The 26,231-nt window shown below is 38.7% G+C and overlaps 1 protein-coding gene across 1 annotated transcript; it reads right to left on the bottom strand.

Moving 5' to 3' along the window:
• Positions 1 to 16,270, bottom strand: LOC145441246 (membrane-bound glycerophospholipid O-acyltransferase 1-like). The gene is made up of 16 exons (XM_080319069.1): positions 16,018 to 16,270; positions 14,609 to 14,754; positions 12,206 to 12,283; positions 11,905 to 12,006; positions 11,275 to 11,330; positions 10,099 to 10,153; positions 9,598 to 9,724; positions 9,497 to 9,532; positions 5,669 to 5,759; positions 5,139 to 5,240; positions 3,992 to 4,095; positions 3,862 to 3,926; positions 3,664 to 3,799; positions 3,452 to 3,603; positions 3,276 to 3,391; positions 1 to 1,208 (listed from the first exon to the last, which is right to left on the bottom strand). The coding sequence occupies exons 1-16, from the start codon at positions 16,084 to 16,086 to the stop codon at positions 1,111 to 1,113; spliced, it is 1,533 nt and encodes a 510-aa protein (XP_080175195.1). The 5' UTR covers positions 16,087 to 16,270; the 3' UTR covers positions 1 to 1,110.
• Between the last annotated feature and the right edge of the window lie 9,961 nt (positions 16,271 to 26,231).

The raw sequence follows: 26,231 nt of genomic DNA, 5'->3' as shown, positions 1-26,231 counted from the left end.
TCGTTGCAAATGTAATGTATTGACGGATTCAAAATAGGTTTCCAACACATCGTAAGTGTTGCATAAGTTGCTACAGTTAACACTTTCGCAAGTGAGTTGATTGACACTGAGCAGTAGCATTTCGTCAGGAAAAAAATCACAAAAGAACGTAGGGTGAACTTACGCAAACCAGCAGTCGGACCCCTCTGCAGCTGATAATAGGGGCAGCACCACACAATAAGCGCACAAGAGCTGGTAGTCGAACGCCACAAAACAAAAATAGGATGTATTAAGAACCACTTTACTTGGAGATGTTCACCTTCTTACCATTTGCGGCACATTCCTGAAGGGTTGCCAGAGATAATTTCATGAAAACATAGCATACAAGTGCGGTGATCACTAACTCAAGATGGTAGTACTGCATTCACAAATATCACAGCGTTGATAAAATGACAAGTAACACACAAGGTATTTTAAATCTTACCGTGATTACGGAATACGAAAACTTAAACTTGCTATACCATATCAAGGCAAAATCCTAATAAAATGCTATGGAAAAGGTAAACGAACTTCAATCTAATTTACTGCCGATGTAGAAAAGCAAGTACAATTTCATAGAATTTCCATAATTGAGAAGAGGCGAAAACAAGTTTTATGGAGTTTATGCCTCGGCGATGGACAAATCGCTGAGTAACGCCAACTCAATTTCATTTTGAGAGGAATAAAATTGCTGCATATACATAATATTTTTAGATACTATGCTCCATTAAGAAAAGTACCATTATTATCAAGACACGAAAATGCTTCATAAAGGCAACAGAATAGATAAGAAAAATGTTAACATAATTGATATTGACGTTGTAAATAAAACATTTGCATCTGCCACATTTCATGGTAGGAGGACCTACTCTACGTGGTTGAACATCTAACCCAGATTAGATGTTGTAAAATGACATGACAAAAGCATACTGTGCTTCAATATGTGCTGTGGAAAGTCAAGCGAGATACACCAAAGGATATAATCTCCCGTGAAGAAGAATGGGCTAAACACACAATAGGATACAAAAAGGCTTGGCACAAAAAAGGGAACACCGATGCCTGAACGGGTGATGAAATATCATCCAGAAGAGCTCATCTCTGCTTGGTGATATCTCTTTCCCCCAAATTCTTTACTGTGCCATTCCCGTTAGCGTGCAGAATACCATTTTGTGTCGTAAAGCATTCCTTTCCTTGAAAACAAAAAAAAACTCAGATATACTTTCGATTCGATTTCAAGTATTTTTTGCACATAGATTACTACATGTTGGTTTCTATTGAGGCCGTCATTATCTGGAAATTTTCGTACTATCATATTTTCAACTTTGACATCACATCTCATTGGCTATGTCTTCTGACTTAAGCACTGTTCATTTCAAGATGGTGGCTGCGTAAAGGCCATAGTTTGGTAACTGCGACTTTTGGACAATATAGTTAAATCACGCACAACATTGTCATTGTCATGACATTTATACAAAGCTTTCAGGGCGATTCTCATTGGGAAATTTTGGTTCATCTATCACAGTGGTTCTTAACCTTTTTTCCTGCAATGCCCCCTTTCAAAAATTGCCTGGGTCTGGCGCCCCTATATTATAAGGATGGTAGTAAAACAAAGGTAAGAGTGCAAAGTCTGGTCGGTCTTTTCGGGTTGGGAATTCACTATTGGAAATAGCTTGAATCGCGCCCAAGGACCACTCGACTGATTGACGCTATGATAATTGTATGTGCTATATTCGGGATCAAATCAAGGTTGTCATACCAACCATCGTGTACGGGCTCATACCATCTGGTCAGGTCACTTTAACATGAATGTATCCCAAACAAATCAATCCATATTATACAACATTCGTGCGAGGTTGCGGGTCACAACACTGAACAGCATCATCCTTTGTGATATGATGAAGTAATATTCTGATTTAATTTTGTAGCTCTCAAATACAAATATCTTTAGTTAATCATTTTGACCGAAAAGCTTCAGAGCGTCTTTAATGTACAAAGGGCTCTCCCTCTCGCTCCTAAATGTGGCACAGTGCCTCTTTATTCGACTTCGACAAGCTGTTCGCTACGGGATAAAATACATAGTTCGATACATTTTGTTGAAAATATCCCGAGGTAGCGTGATGGTAGTATTTTAACGGGGAATTGGCGATCTAAAAGTACGCGCGATTCATTTTACATGAATTATAATAAACCACCGCACACATGGAAACATGTTGCAAATATGGTTGGCATATATTATGTTGTGCATAACGCGACGAAAAATTTCGAGATTTGATAGATTTTGTCGAATGTTAATTTATAATGAGAACTCAGGGATATACAGAACGGTCTTTGTACTATGCCCCTACTGCACGCCATTTTTCTTCACCGCCCCCATACCGCCCCCTGAGCGTTTCTGCCCCCTTTGAAATTCAAAACGCCCTTTGGGGGGCGCTGGCGACAAGGTTAAGAAACACTGGTCTATTAAATCGGCAAGAGGGCATATAATTCATTCTTACAGTGTATTGAACTGTTCATTTAATACAAAATTTACGGTGATTATGTTATCTAAACCAAATATGGAGCCGACATAATTTCGGCACTGGTCCACCAAATATTTAGAATGAAGTACTACGAAACATATTCATAGTCTTTGGTGAACTTTATACAAAATTTACGGTGATTATGTTATTGAAACCAAATATGGACCCGACATCGTTTCGGCACTGGTCCACTAAATATTGAAAATGAAGTACTGCGATCCATATGCATAGTATTTGGTTACCTTTATACAACATTGACGGTGATAATATGAATGAAACAAATTACGGTGCCGACATCATTTCGGTACGGGTCCACTAAATATTGAAAATGAAGTACTGTAAGCCATATGCATAGTATTTGGTTACCTTTATACAACATTGACCGTGATAATATTAATGCAACCAAATATGGTACCGACATCATTTCGGCACTGGTCTGCTAAATATTTAGAGTGAAGTATGGCGAGCCATATGTATAGTGTTTTGATACCTTTATACAACATTGACGGTGATAATATGAATGCAACCAAACATGGTCCCGACATCATTTCGGCACTGGTCCGCTAAATATTTAGAATGAAGTACTACGAAACATATGCATAGTCTTTGGTGACCTTAAACCAGGTTCCGATGACTGAGTGACCATGACCACAAACAAAGAGGTTTCTATATCCTCGACACAAAATTGTGATCTACAAGCAGTGAACCTAAGCCAAGCCATACCAAAGCAAATCATACCTGCGTGCGCATGACCATTCGATGATACATCGTCCTTGTTTGTCAGCTGCTGTCGGCTTTTCGGCAAAGCAAATATAATAGCAAAACAAATTAGATGACCGCAGAAATAGCACGCCCTGTTCAAGAAAACATGCATTAGAACAAACAATAGATCGGGCGTAACAATGGATGGTTACTTGTAAAATCGGAAGGACCCGTCAAATTCTAAGATGACGAATGGGATTACGATATAAGCGATCGCTAGGTGTGTCGCAAACCACGTTATGACTTCGTAAATTCCTTTCGTTGCGCGACTCGATTGAAACAAAGGTCGTATCGTCCTTCGAACCTGAGAAACACAGACCCGTCACACGAATTTTCAGTCCACATGATTTCAGGCATAGCGCACCTTTCTTTGAGCCAGCGTTACTACGTGACCGGAGAGAAACGTCATGTAATACCCCGGAAAAAATCCGTGCCAAGCTGCCGACAGCAAGAACGTGAGAACCATCCTGTACTTAGGCGGAGCACGGTCATAACAGACACTGCGAATGCAGATATGAATCATAAGAAAATGAAAGGCGTAGCATCGGAAAGCAATTCAAACCTTCTAAGCCACTGGCCTGTCATGATGTTCCAATTGTCAATGTACACTTTCGCGCTGGTGGCGGTCTTAAAAAATGAAGCGCATCGTCAATGGCGGTGACAGTTTGATAATCTTTGCGCGAATCTCTCACTTCTATCGCTATGATGTTGATATTTGAAACAAGGTTCCACTTTGGCTTGCCGTTTTCGTCGTAGCCGTTGAAGCCAAGGCCGGCAGCATTGCAAACGCCATCCGCTGGAAAGTTATTGTTGCGTAAATACCGTTTGCAACAACTACAAAGTAACATATCACACTAGTTACACAACAACCAGCATATATGTCAAGTCGTGTATATTTCATTTCATCTAGTACATAACTACAGGCTCTTTGACTAGATAGGCCATAATACTAATCCGATATGATTGTGGAATCGGTGTTCACACTCCTGCTTTGAACGAAATGTCTTCAAATCCTATCAATTTATCAAGATTGTTTTTAGAAATAGCCGACTCTACAAACAAAATCAAAAAATTGTGAATCCAAGGATTGCACAAAGCTGCCATATGGCAAGTGGTGCTAATTTCAGAAGACCGCAAACCCATTCAACACCAAGTGTTACTGGAGGTCAGGCTGGTCGAAATGACGTTACAACTGAACTGTACTTGTACAAACACGCTCCTATCAATGCAAACAAAACACCAGCGTATGTACATGAGCCGGGAAGGGACGTCTTATAATTGGCTTTATTACGTCCAAAGGTTTCAGTATTCCCGAGAGGAAAGCCAGGGAATTCATAGCAGTTGTCAATCAACGCAGCATCACAATCAACTATTATGATTCATGAGTTCACATGCTTGGCACGTGATACGGACTTGTCCGTCATAGACATATAAGCCCAAGGAAGGATATGACACTGCTATCGATATGAATCCGTTTCCTACTGATTGAGATGATTAAAATACTGCAACGGCTTACACCATACTTTGAAGGCAAATTGACCAAATATTACATATTACTCTCTCAGTACTGCATAATTACATACAATTAACAATTGTAGAACACATACACACAAATAAAGAGGGCCGTCATAAATTAACAAACAATGATGCTTCTCGGACTAAAAACCAATCTTGATGACAGGACAAGATTTCAGACAATATCTGTTTCTCAGCACAAAACACGATAGTGAAATTAGGCACTGTGACTGTCCGAAACAAATTTGTCAATGAATAATGCTTGAAGTAGCGGGGCAAAAGTGTGTTTGTTTGGCTAAGAAAATTCAGCTTAAGCAAACTTACCGAACGACCATGCGATGTAATACTTTGACCTGCAGATCAGCAGTGATACATACATGAAAACCAATCTCTGAAACCAGCCGGTGGTACTGATGTAGTCTTTATCTGTAAAATGGTTTTCGGAGATTTAAAACTTCGGATTTTCGCTGTGGCACAATCTTAATAGAACATGTCATCCGTATTAGTCTTGTGCAACTGATGTCACAAATCCACGCAAGCAGTCTTATAATAACAAGGACCCTGAAATCGATTGGGTAAGGGTAAGCGGTGTTTGAAATTTTTTTTTAGCCAAATCTTTGATCACAGGCACCAGTAACGAAACACGTATCACCATGCCCTACTTGAGTTGTCTTGTTTTCATACCATTACTTTGTCTAATTAATTTTGAGATCCATGCAGTTTCTCTCAAATTTTCAAATATCGTCAGCTAGATTACAATTTGGCACTCTGTTGGGCCACTCGTACACAGACGGCGTTCATCGCGATCAAATTCGTATTTCATAGCACGACAAACAGTAGCCATGGTGACTCACCAACACTTTGTAAGTACGGATAGGCTTTACTTCCATAAACGAAGACTCCAGCCATGAAAATCCCAACAATAAACTTCCGACATGTTGTCATCTACACCAAAAACAGCACAAAAAAATAATAACATTAAAGGCAAACGCAAACAACCAACATTCATCTTGTAGCGCACGGAATTATCAACAAGGCAACCCAGAAAGTAGAACGTGGTTGCCACAATATTGCAAAGATCAGTGGTGCCATCAATTGTAAATACAACTTGTGTGATGCTAGAACACAATAAACACTAAAGGAACGTTGAAACAGACAGGTCATTAAAGCAATGGTATAGATCAGTGGTGTCAAACATACGGCCCGCGAAGCAATTCTGAGTAGATTGAAAAAACTCTCATATTTTCCAGCTTATTTGTTAGAAATGTTGAGATTTTTTGCAGGAAATACTTGCATGTTCATTAGGGCTTCAAAAATGACTTTTCTCAAATCGTACTGGCTACTTGATAAAATTGTCAGGTTACCTAATTTAAGCCTACACACCAAATTTGGTTCAATTCCAACCAGTAGCCGCATTGCTACAGGAGAACAAAGATTCTATTTATTATATAAAAATAAGTAACAAACAACCTGAAAATTTTCTGTTCACCGCATGAAAGTGTAAGGTTGTCTATAGAAACGATGTTCACCAAATTTGGTTGAATTCCAACCAGTGGAAGTGCATTTATAGCCGTCGAAAAATTTGGATTATGAATAAAATAGTTTTTACGGTGACCAATTCTTTAATTATTTATTATAGTGGTGCTCGCCGTAAATACTATTTTATTCCAAATCCAAATTTTTCGACGGCAATACTTACGTTTCCACTGGTTGGAATTGAACCAAATTTGGTGAACATCGTTTCTATAGACAACCTAACACTTCCATGGGGTGAACAGAAAATATTCAATTTTTTTGTTATTTATTTTTATATATTAAATAAAAACTTTTTTCTCCTGTAGCAATGCGGCTACTGGTTGGAATTGAACCAAATTTGGTGTGTAGGCTTAAATTAGGTAACCTAACAATTTCATCAAGTAGCCAGTACGATTTGGGAAAAAAGTCATTTTGGAAGAACCCTTTATAGGCTTCATTATATCCACCCGACTACGGCGCTGCGGTTCGATTCTAATTACTAGGGCTGGGCACAATGATTCGAGTGCCGTAAACCGGGGTAACTTTGGACAATTTTCAACAATTTTCAACTGTAGGCAAGTTTTGTGTTTTTCATGGGTCATGGAGCAAAGATTAGAATTACCTAATCCAAAATCGTCATGGTCATAAATAAGTACCTTATTTTCGTAAATTATCCGTGTCCAAAGTTACCCCTGCATGTGGGGTAACTTTGGACAATGTAGTTTTTTGTATGCCTTTACACTCTATTGTTTATGAAACCTCGTAAATGAGGCTTATTTGGCAAGAGTTGATGAGAGCAGTGGCTAAAACTGAAACAAAATAGTTTATGTCTGGCCTATTGCATTATTTTTAGCTAATCCACCCCCCCCCCCCAAAAAAAAAGAAAAAAATTAGGTAGTTTAATGAAGGGTAATACCTCCTTATTCATCCCTTATCCCAATTTTCCCTCATGCCTTCACCAATTGGGACTTATAAATAACATATCTATGGTGATGCGGGGTATCCCACTGGCAGTGTCAGCAACCGACAGCAAACATTAAGCATGTTACCGTGAATTATTGCCGATTTCAAAGATGTTACTGTTCTTTAAAAGAATCACTTTCCCTTTCTTATGTCCTCTGATGGATATATTTGTCATACTTTACGATATCCCATATTCAGCAGGCACATCTTTAGGAGTATGTGATGAGTTTTTGAAGTAGCTTACGCCCGATTACAATCTCTCAGCTCATTGCCTACCCATTTTTCATATTTTGGCAAACTCTTAATTTGTTGACCTTCTCATTCCATTTTAAAAAGTCATCAGGCCGGTCATAATGACTATAGTTGACGATACACTTTGACACAGATGAAGCAGCCACTTTCCAGAGCTCTCAATATCACATTTTCCACTGTCCAAAGTTGCCCCATTCTGATAAAATTTGACGGGGCAACTTTGGACATCACATTTTCTTGTATTGATCCAAGGGTGAGCCCACTGAGATTTTAGCCATGGATTAAGACTACTTAGAGGTATCTGCTGCCAAGTTTTGAATCTATGAATCACATGCTATCTATGTTTGGTTGTAAGAAGTTTAATGGCCATCAATTTTGATGAAATTGACCCCCGCCATTAATTTATCAATGTTGGGTCAAGTTTAACTGGTATCGAAATGAATCCATCTTATATTGAAACTACTTATGGTACTCTTGCCTCATGAAAAAGAATTGGACATCCAGCGGCAACCATTTTCCATCAATAACCATTTAGATCTTTTACTGCTTAGTGTCCAAAGTTACCCCGGTTTACGGTACTTGAATCTGAATCGAGTAATAATTTCAATGATTCGAGTCGAGTGGTAAAAGACGATTTTTTCGAGTACTGAAATTATACGCTCCTCGCAACTGAAAGCTAGTTTACTAGCGAGAAGTATAGCTTGGATAATATTTTCCACTAAGGAAGCCTTGAAACTATGATTGGCCCTGTCACAGCTAACGAGACATAGTACAAAGCTACGAACGTTACTTTTAATAACACATTTCCGAAGTCATTATCATCCTACAACATTGTCAAGAAGTGCAATGACATCCATCGGTATGGTCGAAAAAATACCAAAGTATCTTTAATGCGACGGATAACAGGCATTGTGTTCTCTGTGGTGGCATAAAAGGTACATATTTGAACTTTGACATAGTATATTTTGTTGTGACGTCATAATGAGTGATACTCGAATACTCGACTCGACGAATATTACGTGATTCAGAATCGAATCACTCAGGTACTCGATTTTGCCCAGCCCTACTAATTACTACCGGTACTACTAACAAGACAGTGAAATTTACATCCAATTTGAAAAAGGCCAAGCGCACGCTAATTGGTAGTTTTACACAAATATGGACCAAAAAGTAGTTATACACAAAAGCGAAAACGTCAATGTGGAACCGTTATATGCAGTCTACCTAGAAAATATATTACTTGCGCAAATATATAGTTGAAATACCTATGGTCGCGCTGCTGTGTCACTTTCGACCCAATATATCCCCAGACACGAGAGAAACCGGACTCGCAGTTTAATAATAAACCAAATTCCAATGTCTGCATTTCCAATTAAATATCTTTTATTCCTCACAACGCATATGCAGGGCTAACGCCATATTACGACTAAATCAAAGGGAGCATAGAATATGCCACCTTATATAACGTTAACGTCACTGTCTTGGCGGTTGTTAACCGTATTCAACCAAACAATCATCGTATTTTTGCCAATTCCATTGTTGGGGAATAAAGGTGTTGCGATCTGCTCCTTTAAAAACGCTATGATAGAGTATCATCTACATATGCTTTTATGGTATTCACGTGAAAAGCAAGAACACGCGGTAACATTTTGGAATCTGTTAACTGGTCCGGCCCGCGATTGATTTGAAGGTTTGAATCCGGCCTGCGACGCAATTTGAGTTTGACACCCCTGGTATAGATAAATGTCCAATCGACTCATCAAGTGAACCAAATATCCACCAGCATCAATGAAATAAGATAAGACTACGGTGCAGGTGAAATATCCCCATGTATTTCAACAATTCTCTTTGGTACAATTACAAACCGCCGCTTAGCAAATGCTCATTTACAGCCTTCCTTGAAGGGATTGATAAAACGTGAATATCACAAAAATCGCACCCACAACACTCACCAAGTATGGGGGATCACTGGAGGGAGATTTGCCATTCTGAAATATAAGAATGAGAGAGTAACGCTCGCAGTACAGTGATGGGCGATTGACGCGCAAATTACCTGCTTTGATTTATAATTACGACCTTCAACAAACGACATGTAGTCTTCGTAAAACACGAACGGGCCGGCTACCACCCCCATGAACATGAATACGTAGCTGAAGTATTGCAAAAAAGTCGGACGTTGTCTGTAATAAGCAGTACTTCATGAAGTGTCAAAAAAATCGCAAAAGAATACGTGAATTTCAATAAATTTTCGATCTGCTATATCGCCACAGTGTGGATTATCAATATTTACAAGTGGAAACGAGAGTGTGCTGTCGAGGAGATGCTGAAATTACTTTCAGTTCTATCCAGGTTTTCCGGATGTTAAAAATAATTTGATTTATCTTGTTGTGTTCGTTGTTTCAAAAAATCACATCTCATACAAAACTGACAGCTGTATGATATTATAGGCACGACTCGCTACCAATAGCCTACATCATTGAACAGTGAACACTTTGTTATCGTATCGTAACAATAACCTTGGTTGTAAAGGATAATAACAAAAATAAAGGCGCACCTGATCGCATGCTTCTTCTGATCAGCCGACAAATTCTCAGCATTGTCCAACGTACCTAAAAATCAGACAGACTTGTTGACTTGTCGGGCTGAAATAGCAGTAGAAAATAGTCAAAAGTAACAATGATTGGAACGTCACCGCACAGAATACTTCCACTTCAGCGGGGAAAAGTCAGCAAAACATCACATACAGAAAAACATGGCAGTATACACACTTTAACACAGTTACAATACAATTTATATGACCAAAACCGCAAATCTAAAAAACGGACTGATTCTACATCAATGCAAAATTCACGAGTGTGCGTCGTTACTTGTGCTGTGTTGGCAAAAAGGACTACATTTCTATAAGATTCCTCAACCTCCACATGAAAAAGTGAACGACCATGAGTGACAAAGACGCATTTAGCCAGAGGTTCTTAAAATGTGGGGCATGGCCCACTGGTGGGCCACAGAGCTATTTCCTTGTAGAATTAGTGAAAGTTTAGTTTTATTTGTTAAGTTATTCGCTCAAAATTATATTCATATTGAATTATACCTAGGCTAAATAAAACTATTCATCCGACTCTGATGAGACTTTTTTGTCGTCCCAGCTATGACAACCAACAGCTAACAGCAACGTTAATAATTTCGATGATATAATACCTGGAAGTTAATGCTGAAGTAACCAACTATATTCCAGTGGGGTAATATGTCGTGCGACGTTGAAAAAAGTGTACATTACACTCGGACTGAAGTGTATTTGATGAAGATTTACTGTACTTTGACAGATTGTATTATTGTAACATAAAATGCCCATTATTGCAATTTATTATCAATTATCAACTTCTTGTGAAAGTGTAGGGCCCCCGCCGAAACGTACCGTAATGGATTGAGGATTTAGCGCAGCAGTGCAGCATATCAAGCTTTGGAATCATTCTAAAACGTCTACAACATATGTACGGCTAATGGCAAAAAAACAAGATTTGGATATATTGGAGCAGATCACACACAACCCACAATAGCAAATCAGGCACAGACAATCAAATGCATAAGCCTTGTTTGGTATAATCATTATGACTAGATTACTTGACAATGCAAGTGGCAACGCATCACAAGATATATACTATATCCAGTCTATTACCACAAAAAGTCCATCACAGAGTATCAAGAACATAAATGAATCAGATATTCTCACCGTCTCGGTAGTTGAAAGCGACTGATGTTATTCTTTGTGTTAATATCATATTCGGTCTGTGAAATACCAGAAGATCACAGATATATAACGAGCATTCAATGAGTACACATCTATACATCACGTTTGAGTCAGATTTTACAATTTCTTAAACAACAGAATTTACAGAACAAGCAGTCCAACTGGAAATAAGAACTAATTGCAGTGCCAAACACGGAGATTTTTGAAAGGAATCATCTGGTTTGGTATTAAATAAGACTGATTGAAATAGATTTCAAATCAGTGATTCAAAATACTCATCCGTAGACTCAACGTATCTTCACATACGAAAACATCACCATATTTTAGTCTGTCTTACAACCTACTACAACATTACATAATAAAAAAGTTTGAAATTACGGTGGTACCCCAAACCCTAATTTGTGCGAAAATAAGACCAAATACTCCCACAGAGATGATTCTTCACGTCATCAGTTCCATTTACAACATGATAAAATACTTGAGCAACCACTACGGTACTCCAAAAGGCAAGGACATAGGACTAGATCGTGATAATACTCATATGAAATTAAATTAACATAATGCCAGTCTATTGACCCAGGACAAATAGACTAGTAATGGTTGTGTGCTTACCCGGTAAAATCTGTGGAATATCTGTGTCCAGATTTGTGAAAATTATACAAGTGATTCAAATGGCAGCTAAATAGAAATCCCATAGACAGTAAAAAGGTGATTCTGAAAAAAAATGCAAAGATTAGTAGGCTGATAGGCTATCCATAACAGATTCTCGCTTTTGCTTCGTTTTTTGCTTATTTCAAAGACCATCAATATTCGTGTTGTTTTAGACATAGTGCGTGGTAACTGGTAATATATTTAACAAGTTACTCGGCAAAAGTGTGAAAGAGAAGAAGGTAGTCAAAATGATAAAACTCACTTATGCGCATATTTCTGATTCACATACTTCAAAACGAGGAAGTTCACCAGTGCATCAGTAAGTGGAATCAGCATTTTCCTGGGTAAGAAGAGTAATAAATGATGTTTCACAGTATATTATCATACTATCTTGTAAGCAAATTCCTGACTAAAATGTCCTGTGAATTGCATTAACGTAAACGTTCTCAATTCGGGAAACCATTTAGCTTGTAACACATGAAAATCACGGTTAATGATGGGAGATTAACATTCTAATACCCAATACCCATATCAATTCGTGATTTCATGATCATCGTAAACCGTAATTATCAGCTTTATAACAGAACTTCAAAGTCCAATGTCACAATTTAGCGATGTGATATTTATTGCATTTTCATAGACTATGGTGGTAGCATTCTGAAACTTACTAACGATTTTGAAGATTTTTACTTGCTCAATTATGAGACAAAAGACAATCATCAAAATTGGGTAATGGGTATTACAAGGTAAAAAACATATTCACATCAACAGTGAAAATATCCCTGTACCATATTAACAATTCAGACACAGTTAATAGTGTTCTACTCAAGTTATGCACAGATGCTACAAAATCCTTTGCCAGGTCTTCCCAAATTGGGGGTGGTGTAACCAATTTCATGAAAAGTATAAAATTCAACAGAAAGTAAAGGTATACACTGTATAGCAGGGGTGGGCAATTATTTTCCTCCGCGGGCCAAATGAGAAGTAGAAAATACGTTGGCGGGCCGAGTGAAACATTTTAGCTATATTCTCCAGCGTGTTTTAATTTTTATTTCTAAATTACAGTGTTAATAAATGCTGCTCAGTGAATGTGTTCATGTCAGATAATGAGATATTGATGGTTAATTAAAAAATATCAATTTGCTGTCATGATTCGAAACAATGTTAAACATGATACACTTTTAACTCTCTTTAAACCTCTATTAACGTTCTAATATTAAGACTCTAGAACAGTGGTTCTCAAACTTTTTCAGGCACGACTCCCTTTATGATAGTGAACAATTTCGCGCCCCCCTTATTATGATATCACAAAATAGTAAAAATTGCAACCAGAATGCTAGCAATCCCTACGGATAGTTTGATGGCGCGGAAGTTTATGGCTGTCGATTAGTGAATTCTGAAATATCAAAGTCGTACAATACACAGAGCAATAACGAGCTTTCTGTAAACTAATTTCCTGTTGAGTTGATACGCAGCCTATGGTTTTCGTCATTAAACAAGCAAGTTTTATGTTATGAATTTCAAGCAACCTTTCGCGGGCCGCACAGAATGGCTTCGCGGGCCGCACTTTGCCCAGGTCTGGTGTATAGTATATTATACGGATCATATTATGAAACTTTGTTTCCATGCACTTGTATGTAAGTATAAAAAACGAAACAAAGCTAGGACAGAACGTTTCCAGGGGAACTGATGTAAAACAAGGAAATTTTAGGTTGGTTAATCCTGAACAACCCTACTGTACGCATTTTTATTATCTGGCCTGCTTGTGATAACGGTTGCGTTTTGCATATCCTGCTATGATAGCCTACCATGGAATTTCAACAGGTAACATCAATCCAATCTAATAATTGCTTTAGCCGGTTAAGGATCATCTAACGACACAGGTATTTAGTGTACTGCTGATGCTGTTGAACTAGCGGTAGAGGCAGATACCAATTTGCAAGGAGAAAAATATGGCTGGAAGTTGAAATTAACGGTTCGTACCCAGGATAATTGTCAATGTAACAAGTCTGTGGAGAGTGGAGTATTTTTTCATTCCGACCTGTCTTACATGATTCATGAAGGGCTGCGAACAATTTTAGCAGAATAAAAGGGGTCGTCAGCAAAAAATTAGGGAACCTCTGTCCTAGATGATCGAAACATTAATCAACACATACTACATCTGCACTAGTTTTGATTCCATAGATAGGCTCTAACAAAGATCTGCAATACTAGTTAATCAAGTTATGGCAGTTTAAGCGTGATGTAGGGTGTTCGTTGATAAATCTAAGCAAAATAACTGTGGTTACTGGTTAGATTGATCCATAATCGAGGAAATGGATATTTATATTGTAGTAGTGAAATGACATCGTAAATATCTATTGCTTAAAGGACAGAATTTGGCAAGACCTTGAATAAGCGGAGAACGGTTTAAGACCCTTTTAGATGACAAGGTCGGTTGGGTACAGAACTTGACAGTCAGCAAACTCTTTCATAATAGATAATAACACAAACAAAGCGCGTTTAGGCAGCCAACGTGATGAAAGGATGAAAGGGAAAATAGGCATGCTTAATAAGCATGCTGCGTCACTGTCAAAAATATGACAATGAAATTAAATACTCTATATCAGCAATATTTTGGTGGGCAACTATGCTACTCATAACAGAAAGATGAAACATTCATTACCATCCCCAAGAAAAGAACAACAACCATATTCCAAAACATCCCGAGAAAAGCAATCTGATCTCTGCAGATGTCGTCTTTGGATTCAATTTGTACCGGAACACAAAAGACGCAAAATATGACATCAAGATGCAGGTCACAAAAGATATCTAAAAATAAAAGGTGAAGTATAACATACTCGTCAAGTTCCTATCAGGAAAGTATGATATTGAGATAGTCTTAGATTGCTGATTCAAGATAATCCCTTCAATAATGAGAGAGGGATATTTAGTCTTTGGACATGAACATTATTACTACATATAATTCACATTAGACAAATATCTGAGTTTTGCAATGAAGGCCTCCTCTCTTGCAGCATAGTTCAACTTTGTTGACGACGATGACCAGAATAAAATGACTCGCATAAATGCATGGAAATGGTGATAATGGACATGTGAATCCCTGTATTTGGTCTTTTATATCAGTATCAGAATTAACAGGACTGCGTAGTCTTGTTTCAAATTCTCAGATTTCCACTTCAATGCGTGTGTGGTATAGTGGTACTGTACTCGTACTGTAGCGCACTTAGTCTTGCACCACGGTTTCAGTCAGATCTAAAACTCGTTGCAGTGTCGAAATTCAAGAGATCAGAGGTCTAATACCTCTACACATTCCAGTCTTGCATTAAACCAGGGGTGGCCAACCCGTGAGAAGGTTTTGAGAGGCCCGCGAGGTAATTTTCAAAATAAATAATAAAAAATGGATTGCCCAGATTGTGAACTTGAAAGGCCAACCAAAAATTTGATTAGTCTGTCCGCACAACTGGAGATGTTGATGACTAAAATATCAGTTCGAACGCGTTAGCAGATCCAATTTTGGTAGATCTTCGTATATTACAATAAAGTAGAATATTTTGCGGTAGATGTATAGGCTATTAAGTAAAAAAATTTTCATGCTTCGCGTAATATGTTCTAAATCAATTTCTTGCTAATCCATACCCCTTTCTGAAAATGAAAACAAAAACGCACGCCTAATGTACCAGATTGAGTCCAACTATATTCGCAATTATGAGAGAAAGTGTAGTCCAACATGCAACCTTGCGTTTTTGCACTCGCATAAAGACCGCCGACAATGAAACCTAGGCATAAAATGGTTGGCCGAAGATTTCGACATGATGTCCAGATGCCGAATGGTCCTGTCCTTGCAAACTGAGCCCAGTGATTAACAGCAGATCCGCAATATACTCAAGTAACAATATTATTGACCTATAAACTTGGAACAATTTTCGGGCTTCGCGCGGCTAGTTGCCCGCGCAATGTTTCGTTAATTGCATGTGGCCCTTAGGCCGAAAAGGTTGGCCATATGATACAACACTAACAAACACTCAAACAGTATAATACCACAAGTTAACAACAGCAATATGTACTAGTTACCTGCTCTGTGCCAAGACCAGTAGCTGCACTCATATTGGCAATGCCATGAGATATGTAGGTATGTCCCATGTTACAGGCCTGTACTGCACGCCGGCACGGTAGTTGATTAAAGGCTTAGAAGTGCAATGGTAGTTTCAGCTTTCGAGTTTGCAGTAAGCAACTAAATGCTGCGTACAAAACAACCGGTTAATAGTATCAGATAATACATGCCAAGTCCGCTATCACCTTTAATTGGCACCCTGCTACCACCACCCCTAAATCTACAAAAGGCCGAAACACAGACCGCCCAGAATAAGCAAACATCCCGTTTCGCGGCAACACAAAGTCTATCAGGCGCGACCGAACGCCCAATGCAGAGATGAGCATGGATTAGGATTAGGATTTGAAAAAGCAGGATTTGTGAATTTTTGTCGAATTTGGATTGGCATTTTTTCTGAATTTCAAGTTATAATCGGATTAGGATTGGTCACGCATTTGAATATAAAAAAGTTCTGGATTACGATTTGGATTCTTTTCGCCTGCACCATCGAGATGCTTTGATGACGGGGATGCGATACGACCGCAAGATAATCGTAATCCTTAGCCTGCACCCCCGTTTTCCTCATCCATGCTCTCCGTGGATGCTGAGCGCCTGGCAGTATAGCTGCGGCCTGCGGATACTAGTTTTCGAGTCTTTTGGTCTGTCTGACCCGACCTGGAATCGAACCCACGACCTTCCGATCGAGAAGCCGCACGTATCACCATTGCACCACCTCGTTAGTGCCACCATACATCCTCTTATAGGGGGATTTGTCCTCTTTTTTCACTAAATTGAAATTATCCTCGGACGAAGCCTCGGTGTCCGCTTTTTTGGAAATTTCGTTTCGGTTTATTACAATGAAAGATAGGAAGGTGTCGAAACGACTTGATGTAGACTTTGAAATCAGACACCCACATTGGCCTAGGGCCTGGGAGATGTAAGGAGGAGGCATATGGTGACACTAGCGAGGAGGCTACTCCAAGTTGTTTCGACACCTTCCTATCTTTTCATTGTATCGCAGTCTTGTGATGTTTTGAAACGATGAAAATATTATTGAACCTGATTGATCGATTGAATACACACTGAAAGATAATATTCTGTATAAAAAAACGCGACCCCGACGCAGCGAACGTCAGAGTTTCGTAAAAAATAGGGTAAATCGGGACTCGAGTCAAAGTGATGACTAGGGCAAGTTTTTGTTGCAGTTAAATCCGTGGAAAGTTGCATTTATTCATTTATTTTCGAAAAAAGTTGCAGAAGTTGCATTTTGACCACATTTTGCTCGGTTGACTAAAAAAAGGTCAATTTTCCGGTTCAACTCCCGAAATACCCGTAAAAGCGCTACTTCGGTGCTGATTTACGGTGTTTCAGTCGAATTTGGCCGTGTATTTCACCAGAAACGAAAATACCTTCATGAAAAATCGAAAAAGTTGCATAAAAAATATGGACAAAAGTTGCAAAGAGTTGCACTATAAGATTCCTTCAAACAGCTTAAAACAGCATTCTACATATCTTACGAGCATTTAGGAAGCTGCCGGAAGCTGTAAAAGAAAGTTGCCAAAGTTTCAAAAACTTGCCCTAGTGATCACCTTTTTTTAATCAACACAGAATTTTTGAAAAGTGTCCTCTTTTTGGATCTCAAAATATGGTAACACTAACGTATCCGAACATGCGAACACTGCGCTAGACAATATTCTCAACAAGTTTTCCTATGAGGTGAGATACACCGACTCGAAAGACACTCTGCCGACATACGTTGTAATGACACCCTTCTCTCGCACCATTCTTCTCTCTCACTATAGAAATTAATTTCTATACTCTCACTCTACTGAACAAAAATGTGGAGTTTGGGCATCTTCCGGTTACACGAGTGCATGACCCTTTTGGCACTGCAGAAATTTACAGTTTACAATATGTCTAAGGTACGAGGAAGAGCATGCAGGCTATCAATGAATAGCGGGCCATGTCTCGCCAAATGAAACAACCTCTTTATTACGGCATTATCTGCGCATAGGCATAGGTATATAATAACTACAACAGACGTAGTCTACTTTGTACTCCACCGTTGTTCATGTTGCACACCATTGTCTCGTTTAGCAAGAGATCGCGCCGAGTTTTATGGCCTTAATTGTGAAATAATATTTCCAGGGATATCTAGATTCCAGACTCCTCTATCTATCTATAGTCTAGAACCATCCAGGTATCAGATAGTCATCACGTATCTTAATTGGCATTAACGTTTGAGTCGTGAACATGGAATTTCAGTTCGCCTTTGCACCTATTCATTGCCTGGGTCAGACTTGAACAACTAAATAATTCTAGTTGTCTAATTTCACTAAATTAATTAGAGCAAAATACCAGGAATGTAATTCTAATCTAATTTGTGAAATGCTCCTATATATGCTCTAATTCTAATTTAGGGTTACCATATTTCAGCACCCCAAATTCCGGACATTCTTTAGCGCCCACTAGTGGATTCCAAAATTGGGTATGACGTCACACTAGCAAAGCTTTGCTCATAGACCAGAGGCGGTCACGGTCCGGTTCAGGAGTATGTGGCTCACTGGCTGCGTGTTGTATAACCGGGACCTAAAGCACATGTTTTCAGCCCCCTCCCGCCCAAATCAACAATTATTTTGAGCCCACACTATCGGGTAATCGATGCAACTTCTGGGCGGGGGGGGGTGCTTGTTATATGAATCTGGTTTCTATATGCATCTGGTCGTTAAATTATTTGAATAAATTCTGTCAATAATATTAGTCGTTCCTTATATTACTATATAGATAAGCCTGCTATTCTCCTCTCTCAAGATCAGAATTAGCGGTAGTGTTTGTGGTGAAGGATGATGAGTTCGAAAATACAGGGAGCGTAATTTCACATCGTTAAGTCATGTTTATTTTCTACCTATAAGATTGCTTATCAGCCATATGCCGGTGCGCACCACAGAGCTTTATAAACACCCCACATACAGTGGTTTCCAACCTTTTATGGTCGCGACTCCATCTCCAATTTTAAAATGTTCCGTGGCCCAGATCAAAATTTGACGAGCTGATTACTAAAAAAAGTCAGCACCTTTGCCCAGACTTACTCACGGGCTATTTTGGAAGCTGATTACGTTCAACATATTCGCAAACCCCATAATAAAGGCAAAAGACCCCCCCCCCCCCGTTTGGAACCACTATCTTTGAATAAAGCATTTGAACGGCCTTAACGATCTCTAGGAATATACCGTTCTCCTTTAATTGTGATTACAATTAGGCTTATTCCAGTAAATGAAGGTCGTGGGTGGTGGTAGCCTCCATATTCAAATCAATAAATGTGATCGTAAATCGCGCGAAGCGCGACGAAAAATATCATACATCAGCACAAATATTCCCAAAATATATTGTTTTTATACTGATTTACGAAAAAAATTATGAGCCTACGTCAAAATTCCGGACATTTGGCATATTTTAGAAATTCCTCCCGGACGCTAGTTTGAACAGTGAAATTCCGGACATGTCCGGGAAATTCCGGACGTATGGCAACCCTATTCTAATTCTAATCTAATTTGGTAAATGTTTCTATACTCTAATTTTAATATATATATTATTAAGCTGTATAGGTGGCGCTGAGAGCAATTTGGGGCGATGTTATTTAGAAGGCAACTGCTGCGTAGTGTTGAAACGATGGATAGATAGATAGATAGATAGATAGATAGATAGATAGATAGATAGATAGATAGATGGATGGATGGATGGATGGATGGATGGATGGATGGATGGATGGATGGATGGATGGATGGATGGATGGACGGACGGACGGACGGACGGACGGACGGACGGACGGACGGACGGACGGACGGACGGACGGACGGACGGACGGACGGACGAACGGACGGACGGACGGACGGAACGGACGGACGGACGGACGGACGGACGGACGGACGGACGGACAGACAGACAGACAGACAGACAGACAGACAGACAGACAGACAGATAGATAGATAGATAAACTAATTCGCGGTAGAAATGCAGAATCGATTCAGTCAGGGCAATTTAGGGTCGTCCGTCTATGTATTCAGCTGTACCGGAAACGTATATTGTTACTTGATAATGATAATCCTTCCTAATTTAGCAGTCAGCAGTATCCCTGAAAAGTTTGGTTCATTGTGTGCTGTGAGAACGACGAAGTATTTGAGCAGTTATTTCTGACTGCAAGATGTTGCACGAGTAGCCTATATGGTGATTTGATTTCAGAACGTATTGCAATTAGAAATTCTTCACTGGATAATCAATCCATTTTGTGAAGTTCCCGAGCATGAAAAGATTCTGAATCACGTGTTACGCTTCGAGTCGAGTCGAGTATTCGAGTATCTCTCGTTATGACGTCACAGAAGAATATGCTATGTCAAAGTTGAAATATGTACCTTTCATGCCACCGCAAAGAACATAATGCCTGCTATACATCACATTAATGATACTTTGGTATTTTTTCGACCATACCGATTTCATTGCACTTCTTGACAATGTTGTGGAATGATCATGACTTCGGAAATGTGTTATTTGCAGTAACGTTCCTAGCTTTGTAACTGTCTCGTATGCTGCGACACGGCCAATCAAGGTTTCAAGGCTTCCACAGTGGAAAATAGTATCAAAATTATAATTCTCGTTAGTAAATTAACTTTCAGTTGCAATGAGTGTATAATTTCAGTACTCGAAAAAATCGTCTTTTACTACTCGACTCGAATCATTAAAATTTATACTCGATTCAAATTCGAGTACTCTGATCATTGTGCCCATCCCTAGTCTCGAGTCATATGATTTGGCTCAAGTTATGCACAATGACTCGAGTACAAGTCGAGTCAATACAAAAATGAACTCGAATCGAGTCAATTTACGTATTTGAAAATAGGACTCGAGTCAGGTCGAGTCACAAAAAAAAACGCGACGCAAGTCCAGGGCCGTAACAGCACTTCGTCAGCCCCCCAAACGTTGGTCTTGGACCCCCTATATGGTGATAAACCAAACTTCTGGGAGGCTTCGCCCCACAGACCCCCCTCACGCTATACGCTGTTTACCGGTAGAGCTGAGTGAGGTGTGTTTGAAAAATAATAATTAAACATATCCGGATGTATACCCGTTGGCAGTAACGAAACAGCACTTTGTCACTCACTCCCCCCCCCCCCCCCCACCCCCCAAAATAAACTTCGATAATTCATGATAAAATCGGTCAATAAGATTGGGAATTGCATATATATTGCTATCAATTTATTATTCTCTCTGTATTTGAAACTGTAGAGCTCGTAAGTAATAACACTAGTCTACAAATTTCGAAAATTATTTTGCGCCAGAAATTTTATTGATTGATTTAGGCTAATTATAGGTTGCTGAATCCGATTCTGTGCTCAGAATTTCTCTATCACGTCAGATTTTTTTCGTACGAATTTTTTTCTTTTTCATAAATTAATCAAATTGCGGCTTTTTTTAGTGACATCACGGTTAGCATACAACAACTACAGATTAAGTATTGTTATTGAAATCATCTATCATGAAACCTGATGGGTTGTTGTAGTACATAATGAATGAGTTTTCGGTGATCTTGAATCCAGTGATTCTCTATCTTCGTTCAATCAGAAGCTCTTTTCGACCCATAAAATTACACTGGTGTACAAATTTCATCAAAATTTTGCGACAAAAATTTTAATGATTGATTTCGGCTAATATTAGGTTGCTGAATCCGATTCTGTGCTCTGACTTTCTCTATCACGTCAGATTTTATCGGTATGTATTTTTCTCATTTTAATAAATTGATCACATTTCGGCTTCCGTTAGTGATATTGCGGTGAGCGCACATGAAATCATCTCTCATAATGAAACTTGGGTTGTTGTAGAACAGAATACCTGAGTTTTCGATGAACTTGAATCCAGGGGTTCTCTATCTTCTTTCGATCAGGACCTCTTTTTGACGCATGAATTTATATGTGGATGCAGCTATTTTAGTCGGTAGCTGTTATCAACTTTTTATACCGGTCTTCGTTTAAAGATTGTGATTAGTAGTTCCGTACCTAATTTAGATCCCTACATTATCTTATCTTTATATATCTGTCCTGCAGACTTAATCGGTCAACGCATTTTGTGACAGCACATTGCTCTTTCGTAAAACGCAAAAGTTTGCAAACAATAAACATTGCATTGATGGTATATTATGTAGAAGAGAATTGGTCACGTCGGTACATGACCCAAATATGTAGCCTTTTGAGCTTGTTTTGAAACATTAAAAGAAACAGGATGTCTGCTTTTCCAAAGAAAAAAGTCCTTATCAGGATAACTTGAAAGAATTTCGCTTCATTAATCTCCGCCTGTACTTATCATGCTAATTCTTATAAACTAGAGTTGGTTGAAGCGATCGGCGTTGCTGCTCAAGTCGCACAAGTAACGCCTTACATTTCTACTCAATTACAATTAGAAATAGTAATTCTAAGACATGTAAAAACTATTTCAAGTGGAAGACGAAATGAAAGGTCCGAGAATTACTAAAAGTCAGTAAATATCTAAGTAGGCTATATTTGGCCGGGGGGGAGGTGGTCGCACACTTTCAACAGTTATTCGGAGGTGGCGACATACGAAATCCCACGATATATCGTCGCAGCTAACGCAAAATGACTATAAAGACACCACCCATGGGTAGAATCTTCGAAAATATATATTCAGTTACCGTGATTCAGAGGCTATTTCACGCGTTTTTATGACAATTTAACTCATGATAGTGGTGTAATACTATCACTGAACTACTTTCTACTGTACGATAACCAAATTGCAAACGTAATTTCTTCATCCAGAATAATGTTCAGGTAGATGTTAAAGTAGTTGTAAAACATCACCACTTCCGTAAGTACTGCAAGTATCCGCAATCTACTTGAATACCTCGAAAAAGTAGAAATATTCAACATATATATTATCTCAAAAACGTGATGTGATAGAGCAAAAATAACGTCAGATTCGTATTCAGCGCCCCTAAATTAGGTATAAATGTCTTCAAAGAAGTCCTGACGCAGAAATCGTGTAGACCAGTGTAATTGAACATTTTCGGACGGGCGGACGCATTGGTATGACTTCGTTACATGATGTTATTTCGTGATCTCCTGTCTGCTATATCAAAAAATATAGAAGCGCCAAAAGTACTAAACTGAAAGATCACACGATTTCGGATTGGTATTTCTTCACTAGCATATAATTTTTTCCTGCGGGATGGTATTTGTCTTGTGAGGTTCAGATTGCCAAGATAAGGAACATTCGGCACCAGTCATTTAGGCGCCTATATGGACAATTAAACCTATATATGTATTTTGTATATATAACGTTTTCGGTCAGCATAACGGCAGTCCTTTACGGTCAAGGTTTTCTCGCTGCCTATCAGAGTTGGATCAATTACATTATTTCAGTTCAATTACAATTACAATTACAATTACTTTCATGAATGTTTCAATTACATTACAATTACAATTACTCCATGCTAAAAATATCAAATTACAATTACAATTACAATTACTCCTTGCATGCTTCAATTACATTACAATTACAATTACAATTGCTGCTGTTGAACATGTAATTGCATAATCATAAATTCAACCGTGCTCCTTGACAACCGTAGCGTCGTATATAATAACAATTCAAGTCTAGTTCAGATTGTGTAGTAATAAATGCGTTTATGTGCGTACATAGTATGCCATGTAAGATGTCCTTTTGACGTAATACAAGCGTATTTTGTATGCTCGGTAATTATGGCTCACGTAATTGGAAATGTAAAATGTTATTTACCTAATTTCCTATGGGTTATGATTAAGGATAGGGTGCAGTATGTCGTTGAAAAAGTATTATAATATATATGCACGTGTTGGATTTGCGTATATAGTGTATAGTTAAAGAAGTAATATTATTTTTATCGAGGGACGTAGGAATTAGGCTGAGGAGTAAAAACAAAACCGTGCTTTGTCAGATAAGACGTTATATAATATCCAGTGGTCTGGTTAGTTAGCCAGACGAAATAACGATGCAGCATCGTGATCTGAAATCGTATTGTAGATTGCCAACCCACGGATAGATGCGCAAGATGTGAGTCACGGATGAATGCACCGACAAACGTACTGCAGAGCCGGCTAAAAGCAGCAAACTTTGAAGTCCTAGACCTGGCGATCCATGCGTCCAAATTTGATGCATCTGGTCTTTATCGTAAGCTATTGATGTACTAATTCCGAAAATACAAAATAAAATCTCGTCAGGGCAATGTAACTGCTCCAAAATAGCCGTTTAAGGCCGACTGTTCTGAAAAGTGAGAGCGCTGCAGCAGCATGACCACAACAATTACCAATTACGCCCAGCGATTGTTCAGAACAATGCCGATTCCCAGACTTTCACGACTATTTTGGGATGGTACCATTGCCTGGAAATATAATTTTATTGCGGAATCAGTGCGACACTAGCTTTCGATTAGGACCATACATATCAAATTTCGACGCTTGGATCGCCAGCTATGGGAATATCAATTCTGCTGCTTTTAGCCGGCTCAGCAGTTCGCTTCTGGGCGTATTCAATCGTGAGTCACGTGTTGCGAATCCATCCGTTGGTTAGTAATCTAAAAATTGTATACAATGGCAGCGGAGGCCAGCATAGCGGTAAAAATAAAATAAAAACTTCGCCCGCAAGGGCGCAGTCAAGGGCTTCCGCGAATGGATCCACCAAATTCCTTGTCGACATTCAAAGAGAATGCATTATAAGTCAATTATTTTATGTTGAGCTTGTCAGGTCTCAATAGCAATTTCATGTAATTGAAATTGTAATTGAGCAAAATTTTTGTCAAATTACAATTACAATTACAATTACACAAAATAAAAATGCTTCAATTACAATTACATTACAATTACATTGAAAAATGTAATTAATTACATTCAATTACAATTACAAATTACAATTGATCCAACTCTGCTGCCTATCGTTTTGGCACACTTCTTGGAGTCGCATGTTACATGGCATAAAACTTTATATGTCTTGGTACATCGTGGCGCGGTAATGGCCAACGCCGATATGCCCATTTCTATAAATCTTGCGTATTTTTTCTTGGGGGAAGAGTACCCAATAATCAAGATATTTGGCGACTTGAAATCGCGCACCGCGCGAAAATTTTTTGAAAAAGTTCCATAAATTTTCAAAAAATACTCCATAATTTATGCTAATTCACGATATAATTTTGGGCCCCTTCGAGCTCGGGCCCCCTCATTTGGGGGGTTTGGGGTGCGGCAGTTACGGCCCTGCGCAAGTCATGACTCGAGTCATTGCAATCCTGGGTCTTGGATGGAGTTTGGCATTGTGACGCAACAATGCTGTCTGTTTTTTCCTCTTGAGCTGCAGCCTCGTTTTGCCAGACAAAATTGTTTCGTCACGATGCCAAACTCCATCAAAATGCAAAATTCGAGGCTGACCGCCGAGTGTAAAAATGCTGCATGACGATGTAGTCCTGGTTAAAGATATTTTTGGTCCGAATATTGCAGGGGCTGGAAGCCTATTTCGTCAAAGGAGCTATGTTTACCCTACATTTTCATTGACAATGTCAATCCACTGTGACGTCACATATCCCAGGTATCACCAAACAAGACCATTTGTATTATATCCAATAAACCTGCACGTAGTAGTGTCAGTCCTGAATTTAGAAAATTGTAAATTCGCAAGGTCTCGGATTTGTATGAATTTGAAATTGTAAAAATCATGAAGCAATATAATGAAAGAACCTTACCTGACTATTTTGACATTTTTTTCAATGCCCAATTGAATTCACCATTATAACACGAGATTCTTACAAAATCAGTCCCTATTTGTTAAATCGAAATCATCAAGACTGTCAATACTATCTCATATAGGTGTTAAATTTTTCAACAATGTGCCAACTATCTACCATACTCTTCCTTATCATAAGTTTAAAGCTCGCTATTGCAAATTTATCTTATCCAAGTACTATGAATATATTTCGTGACCACAGTGATGTATTTTTAAAAAGTATATAGTTGTTTTGTTTTATTAATATGCTTCAATAATATTACCACTGTGTACATGGGTCAAATTGTTATATTCTGATCACACTGTCAAGGGTCAACAATGAAAACTGTCTTCACTAGTGTTGCTGTCTTTTGATTACTTTTGTTTATTTCGTTACTCGTTGCTA

This window comes from Botryllus schlosseri, chromosome 6 (genome assembly GCF_051294905.1).
Source record: "Botryllus schlosseri isolate E-star chromosome 6, Bs_hap1, whole genome shotgun sequence".
NCBI classification, from domain to species: Eukaryota; Metazoa; Chordata; class Ascidiacea; order Stolidobranchia; family Styelidae; genus Botryllus; species Botryllus schlosseri.
The sequence above is the reverse complement of the archived record's forward strand: the minus strand, read 5'-3'. Positions and strand labels throughout refer to the sequence as shown.

Excerpts from the sequence above, each read along its gene's own strand:
- LOC145441246 (XM_080319069.1), bottom strand. The coding sequence starts at position 16,086 with ATGGGACATACCTACATATCTCATGGCATTGCCAATATGAGTGCAGCT. Across the intron at positions 12,007-12,205 it reads AATCAGAAATATGCGCATAA|AATCACCTTTTTACTGTCTA; the intron begins GTGAGTTTTATC and ends ATTTTTTTTCAG. Across the intron at positions 11,331-11,904 it reads TATTCCACAGATTTTACCGG|ACCGAATATGATATTAACAC; the intron begins GTAAGCACACAA and ends GGTATTTCACAG.